Source organism: Vespa crabro, chromosome 20 (assembly GCF_910589235.1).
Source record: "Vespa crabro chromosome 20, iyVesCrab1.2, whole genome shotgun sequence".
Lineage (NCBI taxonomy): Eukaryota > Metazoa > Arthropoda > Insecta > Hymenoptera > Vespidae > Vespa > Vespa crabro.
The window spans coordinates 2,292,497-2,299,993 of NC_060974.1; the positions used below are offsets into that span (position 1 = coordinate 2,292,497).

Genomic DNA, 7,497 nt, shown 5'->3' on the forward strand with positions numbered 1-7,497 from the left:
AATCGTTTAATTTTTAATCATTATCGTATTAATAATGTTATGTTACACAGTCTATCTAGATTAAATTTAATCAATGATCAACCATTAATGCGCCATATTTGAATTTCCCTCCATTCGAAAGACGTGAAAATATCCATGTAATATTTGTATAAGGTATTTATATAAGGTATTTGCGAATCAATTTTCTATTATTTATTCGTTTACTGTGAGAATTTTAATTATTTTAACGAATAAATAGTGTATATATATGATTCTGTAAAAGTAATTAGAAATAGTTGTCAAAGAAACACGTACAGCATGCCTCCTAAAAAAAGAAATTATTCTGAATGTGATAATTCATCTAAAAATCCAAATTCAAAAAAATTAAAGTTATCAATGTCTGATAGTAGTCCTGATGATGCTAAATCATCTGAAAATATAACAGAAATTCCAAATAGTACAGATCATTCATCAACATTATCATCTGTGCAATTGCCAGTTCCTGAAAAACTGTTATTAATTGAACAAGAACTATGTCAAAGACTACAAACTATAAAGTTTCCTTCAAACGTTGCATATGTTTATAATCCAATCATCTATGCATTTGAGGTACATGCAATGTACGTTCAAACCTATTGTAATGGACCTAAAAAGATTTTATTTCTTGGAATGAATCCTGGTCCATGGGGTATGTCACAAACAGGTGTACCATTTGGCGAAATTAGTATAGTTCGTGACTGGCTAAAACTTCACGGTTTTATTGGGAAACCTCCTCGAGAACAACCAGATAGAAAAGTAACAGGGTTTGATTGTAAACGTAGTGAAATTAGTGGTAAAAGACTTTGGGGCCTTTTCAAAGAAATGTGCGGATCCCCACAAAATTTATTTAAACATTCTTATATACATAATTATTGTCCTATTGCTTTAATGGATCGTAAGGGCCGAAACATCACACCTGCAGAATTAAAGGCAATATTTACTCTCTTTCTTTCTATTATTTTTATATACTTACAAAATATTTTTTGCAGGGTGAAGAACAAAAATTAATACATGAATTGTGTGATCAGGCATTGTCAAAAATTATTAAATTGCTGGATATAAAGATTATAGTTGGTATAGGAAGATTTGCAGAAAAAAGAGCACAAACAGTAGTAAGTGCGGATAATTTATCTGCACAGGTAATAAAAACCATTATTTAAGAATCACTTTATATATATTCTCTCTGTGTTATTTTATATTTTATGTAATTAATTACTATTTTAGGTTCTATGGATTACTCATCCTAGTCCAAGATCTGTAGGAAATCAAAACTGGGATCAAAAAACTAAACAAAGATTACACGATCTTGGATTAGCAGAATATTTTAGTAATTAAACAATTGTGTTATTACAATAAGTACAATAAATACATATAAGAAACATTTTTTATCTGTAGTATGGACTAACATATATGGTTATAAAAAGTTATTTTCTTCTTATAAACAATAGGAGATACATTTCTATGTTATGTATTAACTATTTGTACTTTAAGACTTGTATTATTGTTTTTATTAATTTTAATATCACTATGAATGCTGTTGCATGGATGGACATTGCCTTAAAAAAAGCTGCGGCTTCACTAAAAGTTGGTGAAGTTCCGGTTGGATGTTTATTTATATATAATAATGAAATAATTGCAGAAAGTAATAATACTGTTAATGAAACTTGTAACGCAACTAGACATGCTGAAATGAATTGCATTGATCAAGTTTTAGTATTCTGTAAAGAAAGATGTTTAGATTATAAAGAAGTTTTTTCTAACATTGATATTATTGTTACTGTAGAACCATGTATAATGTGTACATCTGCATTATATCAATTACGAGTACGCAGTATTATTTATGGCTGTAGAAATGACAGGTTTGGAGGATGTGTGAGTGTTTTCAAAGTATCCAATGTTTATGATACCAAAGTAACAATAATGGGAGATATAAAAAGTAAAGAAGCAATAAATTTACTTAAAAATTTTTACGAAGGTACAAATCCAAATGCACCAGAATGTAAAGCTAAAAAAAAGTTATAAAATAAAAAATTGAAAATCAATAATAAAAAATTATGATATTGAGTTTGATTGTATACTTTTTTCATTGTTTTTCTATATATTACGATGCATCTAATAATATAAGTGATAACTATTATTATTTTAATATGTTCTCATACTTGTTTGTGCATTTTATGATTTTATTAAAAATTACTGTATGTATTAAATGTTATTAAATACACCATGTATGATCCAATGCACATTTTCCTTGATACCATCTTATAAGTAACTGATTTCGTAGTGTATAATCTTTCAATGCCATTCCGTCGATCTAAAAAATAATATCACATAAAAAATTAATAAATATAAATCATATTTTTTTTAAAGTGACTTTTATAGTGACTTTTTCTAGAACTTACTATAGAAGGTGGAAAGATCCTTTGAAAATCCATTCTGTTTTGATGTTCTTTATAACTTTGAGATAAAATAATCTTAATCTCTGGCGTGAAACATGGATTACAAAGTTGACATTCTATTACAAAACAATCTTTGCAATTTGCACAAAATTTTGGTAATACTACTAAATTTTTAGTTGCAACTTCCATTTCATATCCCAGCTTATTTCTGTAGTGTAAATATTTGATTTAAAAATAAATTTTATTTTGTATATGAAAACTTTAAATAATTTATTAAAAAATACAAATGACCTTGTTTCAAAATTATTCTCTTTAATCCTTTGACCAATACCAACGAGTGCAAATAAATTAAATAAAACTTGCTCATAAAGTAATTGATTAGGTGGATAGTGTGCAGAAGATAAATTTGGAGACATATTTGCTTCCATTGTATATACATTCAAATCTTCATCAAGTGTGAAATCGAATCTGACCAATTCAAAATAATTTCTTCCACCGCCGAAACGTTGAATTGCTTCTTTTATTTGGCCTTCTTTCATTAATGCCACTTCTCTGATTGCCTCGTGTATATTGCTCCATATTTTTTGAGGATCTTTTCCTTTTGATGTTATATATGCATCCAATGAATCTTTCATTGAAAATCCAAAACGAATATAATAGTTTTTTAAAGATGGTACTTCCCAAATAGGTCGATAATCGTCACCAATAACATACTTATCTAAATTATTGCTATCAAATGGATAATATTCTATTGGACAAAATCTAAGTAAAACATCTCCTTTGTAAACATATAGTCTTAGTGGATCAATTGATGTAATTACAGTATAAATGCCTATATCAAACTTATAATTATCAATTAGGTATGGCCGATCTATAAATTCTTGGACAAAAAAATCTGTATCAGTTAAATTCATATCACTAATCTTAATAACTTTGATACCACGATGACCATTAGACTTTTTAACAAAATATTTGTGCGGATACAAAGTGGCATATGTGAGAAAAAAATCTTTATCCTTTGGCATCTTAAATGCTTTAGGTATATAGCGACCTTCAGATGTTGATAAATGTCCTTTGTTTGTAATATAACCACAACCAGGAAAATGATTTATACGTTGATGAGGTTGCAAATTTTTTAAAACCGGTGCTAATGTTACGAATGGGTATTCATGCGACCATAAAAGATCCCATTGAGTTTCATTAGTAGTAGGTTTAAAACCTAAACGTTCTAATACTATTAATATATGCTTTAAATGTTCAGTGGTATTGGATTTATTATGAATTAAAAATGTTGGTTTTTTCTCTGTAACTTGGACTATTTGTTTATACGTCCTTTTAATATGTGACTGATTATATAGAAAGTAGGATATGCCAATTAATAATGTTAATCCTGTAGCAAAGTAAAAAAACATTTGGAATATTAATTTTAACTTTTCACTCATTATGTTCCCACGTTTCTCCTGCTGAAAAAAATTAATATTTTTATACATTATTTTTTAATGCCATAAATATAATTATAATTATATTAAAATTAATAAATTATAATGTATATTAACCTTTTTTTTATTCTTCTTTTTTTTCTTAAGCTTCATTGTGTTTGATGTTAAATGATCCTCAGTACGGATCAACATTTGGTTTACGTGACATTTAAAGGTGTTTGAGACGAATAGAATGCACGATGAAAAAGTACCGTTTTAATGTATTCCCCTCTCTTGTTAGTATGTCACGTATGTATCATGTTAGAAAAATATGTTCTGATATTCAATAGACAACATTTGTAAGAATTAAATGAATAATTTCTTCTTGTAATTTGATCCTTTCTCTTGATATAATGTTTTAAAAGCAATTTTGATATTACTATAAGTAAATATTTTCTGAACAATGTTTGTGTATCATAGATATTAGTTAATATTAGTTATTTGTATTCGAAATCATACTTATATTTTGTTATTCAGGAATAATATACGAACCAAAAAATATAATTTATTATATAAAATACATAATTTTTATATGTATATATAGAAATAGTTTTCTTTATTTCAATAAATCATGTTAATTTATTTAAAAATTTTCAAAAAAACAACTAGCGCCCTTTTCTTTCGCGCCTTGAAAATACATTGAAATGAGAACATATGTTCAAGAAACATTCGATTGAGAACCCTGTTCTTTACATTTAGAGATTTCAACGAAGAAGGATCTCGATTTATTAACAAAATGGGTTTTCAAAATATTTGGTATTCGCATCCACGAAAATACGGTCAGGGATCTAGATCTTGGTAAGTTGCAATTGGTATGTTTATTTTAGATTTATTATACAAATATTTTTAGCTAAATGAAAACATAATAAAATAACGTTGTATTATACGTTGTACAACCGCGTGTTACAAAGTCTTCGTTGTATGTATTTTTTTTTATTATTTAACATTTTTATATAATATTTATAAGAAATGGTATACTGAATAATTTAGTATTTATCATTATTTATTTAACGCATAATATAGAATACATTTTTCCATGATTTCTTAATCTAACCTAAAAAGGTTAGATAGATGGACAAGCTAATAAAGATTAGTTTATGTATTATAATTTATTTATTCATTTATTTATATTTTTTTATTTTTTTTTCCATTAAAAATATTTCTTTAAATCTTTTTACAGCCGTGCTTGTGCAAATAAACATGGACTTATCCGTAAATATGGCCTGAATATATGCCGACAATGTTTCAGAGAATATGCGGCTGATATTGGTTTTAAGAAGGTAAAAACAGAATCATGTTTAATATCTAAAATAGAAAGAACATATAAATATTCATAAATAAAGTTGATTCCTTTTTTTCTTTTATAGTTGGATTAGTACATTAGAAAAAAGTTTAACAGAAAAACAAATTCCAACGATGTACCATTAAATGCGTCAACCCAAATCATTCAAAATTTTATTAAGATGATAAATTATCAAGATGAATAAACTGATAATTTGTATAAATGTAATACAGAAATAAATGTAATTTCAGAAAGTGTAATTTGTTATATTATCACATAGAACTAATTTACCCTTTTGTATTAATTTCCTCTCATGTAAGTCATAGGTTATATGATTAATCTGAATATGCGTTTATATATATTTATATTTTATCATATATATATTTTATGAATTAGCCAATTAAAACTCTTGTTTTACGATGCAACGGTGATGTCCAATAATGACCAATCGGAAATGTTGTTCATGTTGCTATTTCTTCGTGTATATATTTTGACCAGGTTTGAGTTAATAAGTTAAATTGCACGAATTTATGTGTAATTTAAGGTAATAAAGACAATTAAATCTTCAACAATTATTTAAATTTAGCAAAATGGGATTTACAGAGCTATTAAATTATGTCGTATTTACCAATCCAGTTAGTTCAGGGACATTCTTATTTCTCAGAGGTACAGCAAGAATGGTAAGTTTTTAAATCTGTTTATTAATGAAATTACTATTTGAGAAATAAATTTAGACCTTGATTTTTAACGGTGAATAGATACATAGTATTGTTTTTATTTAGATTGTTAAGCTATCAATCATATCAAATATAACCTATAACAAAACATAAGGTATGATACTGCATATATGACGTATGTAGAAAATAACAAATATAAAAAAGTGAAACAAAACTAAAAACAAATAATCTTAATCTAATCAATTTTCATTTATGTAATATCATATTATAACAAAATAAAATCTATTATATAATCTATTATTTAAAAAAATATATACATATATTATAGGCAGGTGATTATATGGGTTTGCAACCGAAACAAGAAGTAAAAATGCCACCTTCTACACCTTTATGGAAATTAGCTTCGTCTGCAGGACCTTACATGAAACTTGCTGGACTTAGTGGAGCGGCAGCTGTAATATTGGGTGCTTATGGTGCACATAGTAAGTTGCATAATATCATTTTTTAGTTCCAATATATCTTTAATAATAATCTAATTTTATCATGCTCTTTGTTATAAAAAAAAAATGGATTTGTTAAACGTGCATAATAAAATATATATATTGTATAAAAATTATTGTCTCATTGTTTCAGAACTTAATGCAGAAAAACTCCCAGACCAAGCAAGAATATTTGAAACAGCGAATAGATACCATTTCATTCATACACTAGCTTTACTTGGCTTACCTCTTAGTAGAAAACCATCCTTGGTAAGTCTTTGTTAAATATCGCGACTTTACTACTAATTGTTATATCTTTTCTTATTAATTTACAGGTTGCAGTTTTTTTCATTTGTGGAATAATAATGTTCAGTGGTACTTGTTATTATGTTGCTTTTACAAACGATAAACGTTTTTCAAGGATAACGCCGATCGGTGGTACATGCTTCATATTGGGATGGTTATCTCTGCTTATATAAATATAACAATAAAAATATATTGTGATATGTTTCAAATGTAAGGTCGTATTTTAAGTTTGATATTTTTTGGTAAATAATTCTTTAAAAAATATATAAATGACTATGTATAAAATAATGTTGTTATTATATATTTTTATGGAAAATAAATCATATTTAAGTAATATATTTTATAGCATTACCATGCATGCCATATATAGTATTATATTATTAATATTGATTAAAAAAGGATTCTCTTTTTGGCAAGCATGTTCCTTGTATTTACATTTATTGAAGGCTTTTTTTAAAAAAAAAAAACAAAACTTTTCTGCATTGTGTAAAGAAAAAGTCCTTTATACTAATGGATTGATATAAATATAACTTTGTTTATAATATTAATGACATGTGTTTGAATTGTATCTCGAACCATTACACGTTTCTTATAATGTGTATATAAGACTGTTGGTTGAACATATTTTCTTTCATTTAAATTTCTTTTGCTTCTATGTATTATTGTATTTACGTATTACCTTTCGTCGTTCGTCGTCACATATTGTGAAAGGACACGATAAAAAATAACTATGTACCTTATACATTATGTTGATTGCAGTACATGTAACATTGCCTGATGTACGTGTGTAATCACACAGCATATATCACATATTAAACATTGTGGTGGCATGATATCGGCAGCTCTATTATCTTTTTAAGT

The 7,497-nt window shown here is 26.5% G+C and overlaps 5 protein-coding genes across 7 annotated transcripts; 4 read left to right on the top strand and 1 right to left on the bottom strand.

The window, feature by feature from the left end:
• Nucleotides 1-172: 172 nt before the first annotated feature.
• On the top strand, nucleotides 173-1,383 carry LOC124431214 (single-strand selective monofunctional uracil DNA glycosylase). Its single transcript, XM_046978835.1, has 3 exons — nucleotides 173-948; nucleotides 1,008-1,157; nucleotides 1,243-1,383. Exons 1-3 carry the CDS (start codon nucleotides 298-300, stop codon nucleotides 1,351-1,353), a joined length of 912 nt encoding a protein of 303 aa, XP_046834791.1. The 5' UTR covers nucleotides 173-297; the 3' UTR covers nucleotides 1,354-1,383.
• A 45-nt stretch (nucleotides 1,384-1,428) lies between these two features.
• LOC124431215 (tRNA-specific adenosine deaminase 2) lies at nucleotides 1,429-2,082 on the top strand. The gene has a single exon (XM_046978836.1). It carries the CDS (start codon nucleotides 1,429-1,431, stop codon nucleotides 2,038-2,040), a length of 612 nt encoding a protein of 203 aa, XP_046834792.1. The 3' UTR covers nucleotides 2,041-2,082.
• Nucleotides 2,083-2,109: 27 nt separating this feature from the next.
• Nucleotides 2,110-4,220, bottom strand: LOC124431212 (probable tubulin polyglutamylase ttll-15). Of its 2 annotated transcripts, none has more exons than XM_046978832.1 (4): nucleotides 3,971-4,220; nucleotides 2,706-3,874; nucleotides 2,418-2,622; nucleotides 2,110-2,329 (listed from the first exon to the last, which is right to left on the bottom strand). In XM_046978832.1, the coding sequence occupies exons 1-4, from the start codon at nucleotides 4,043-4,045 to the stop codon at nucleotides 2,231-2,233; spliced, it is 1,548 nt and encodes a 515-aa protein (XP_046834788.1). In that variant the 5' UTR covers nucleotides 4,046-4,220; the 3' UTR covers nucleotides 2,110-2,230. The 2 variants fall into 2 exon arrangements, with proteins under 2 accessions (XP_046834788.1, XP_046834787.1); XM_046978831.1 differs by having other exon boundaries at nucleotides 2,706-3,877.
• A 334-nt stretch (nucleotides 4,221-4,554) lies between these two features.
• On the top strand, nucleotides 4,555-5,434 carry LOC124431217 (40S ribosomal protein S29). Its single transcript, XM_046978839.1, has 3 exons — nucleotides 4,555-4,690; nucleotides 5,073-5,172; nucleotides 5,260-5,434. The coding sequence occupies exons 1-3, from the start codon at nucleotides 4,629-4,631 to the stop codon at nucleotides 5,266-5,268; spliced, it is 171 nt and encodes a 56-aa protein (XP_046834795.1). The 5' UTR covers nucleotides 4,555-4,628; the 3' UTR covers nucleotides 5,269-5,434.
• Nucleotides 5,435-5,614: 180 nt separating this feature from the next.
• On the top strand, nucleotides 5,615-6,974 carry LOC124431216 (transmembrane protein 256-like). 2 transcript variants are annotated; one of them, XM_046978838.1, is made up of 5 exons: nucleotides 5,615-5,718; nucleotides 5,811-5,854; nucleotides 6,180-6,333; nucleotides 6,485-6,600; nucleotides 6,666-6,974. In XM_046978838.1, the coding sequence occupies exons 2-5, from the start codon at nucleotides 5,852-5,854 to the stop codon at nucleotides 6,807-6,809; spliced, it is 417 nt and encodes a 138-aa protein (XP_046834794.1). In that variant the 5' UTR covers nucleotides 5,615-5,718; nucleotides 5,811-5,851; the 3' UTR covers nucleotides 6,810-6,974. The 2 variants fall into 2 exon arrangements, with proteins under 2 accessions (XP_046834794.1, XP_046834793.1); XM_046978837.1 differs by having other exon boundaries at nucleotides 5,622-5,854.
• Nucleotides 6,975-7,497: the final 523 nt, after the last annotated feature.

Excerpts from the sequence above, each read along its gene's own strand:
- LOC124431214 (XM_046978835.1), top strand. The coding sequence starts at position 298 with ATGCCTCCTAAAAAAAGAAATTATTCTGAATGTGATAATTCATCTAAA. Across the intron at positions 949-1,007 it reads TCACACCTGCAGAATTAAAG|GGTGAAGAACAAAAATTAAT; the intron begins GCAATATTTACT and ends TATTTTTTGCAG. Across the intron at positions 1,158-1,242 it reads CGGATAATTTATCTGCACAG|GTTCTATGGATTACTCATCC; the intron begins GTAATAAAAACC and ends TTACTATTTTAG.
- LOC124431215 (XM_046978836.1), top strand. The coding sequence starts at position 1,429 with ATGGTTATAAAAAGTTATTTTCTTCTTATAAACAATAGGAGATACATT.
- LOC124431212 (XM_046978831.1), bottom strand. The coding sequence starts at position 4,045 with ATGTTGATCCGTACTGAGGATCATTTAACATCAAACACAATGAAGCTT. Across the intron at positions 3,878-3,970 it reads AAAAGAAGAATAAAAAAAAG|CAGGAGAAACGTGGGAACAT; the intron begins GTTAATATACAT and ends AATTTTTTTCAG. Across the intron at positions 2,330-2,417 it reads GGATCTTTCCACCTTCTATA|ATCGACGGAATGGCATTGAA; the intron begins GTAAGTTCTAGA and ends ATTATTTTTTAG.
- LOC124431217 (XM_046978839.1), top strand. The coding sequence starts at position 4,629 with ATGGGTTTTCAAAATATTTGGTATTCGCATCCACGAAAATACGGTCAG. Across the intron at positions 4,691-5,072 it reads GGTCAGGGATCTAGATCTTG|CCGTGCTTGTGCAAATAAAC; the intron begins GTAAGTTGCAAT and ends ATCTTTTTACAG.
- LOC124431216 (XM_046978837.1), top strand. The coding sequence starts at position 5,765 with ATGGGATTTACAGAGCTATTAAATTATGTCGTATTTACCAATCCAGTT. Across the intron at positions 5,855-6,179 it reads TCAGAGGTACAGCAAGAATG|GCAGGTGATTATATGGGTTT; the intron begins GTAAGTTTTTAA and ends CATATATTATAG. Across the intron at positions 6,334-6,484 it reads GGGTGCTTATGGTGCACATA|AACTTAATGCAGAAAAACTC; the intron begins GTAAGTTGCATA and ends TCATTGTTTCAG.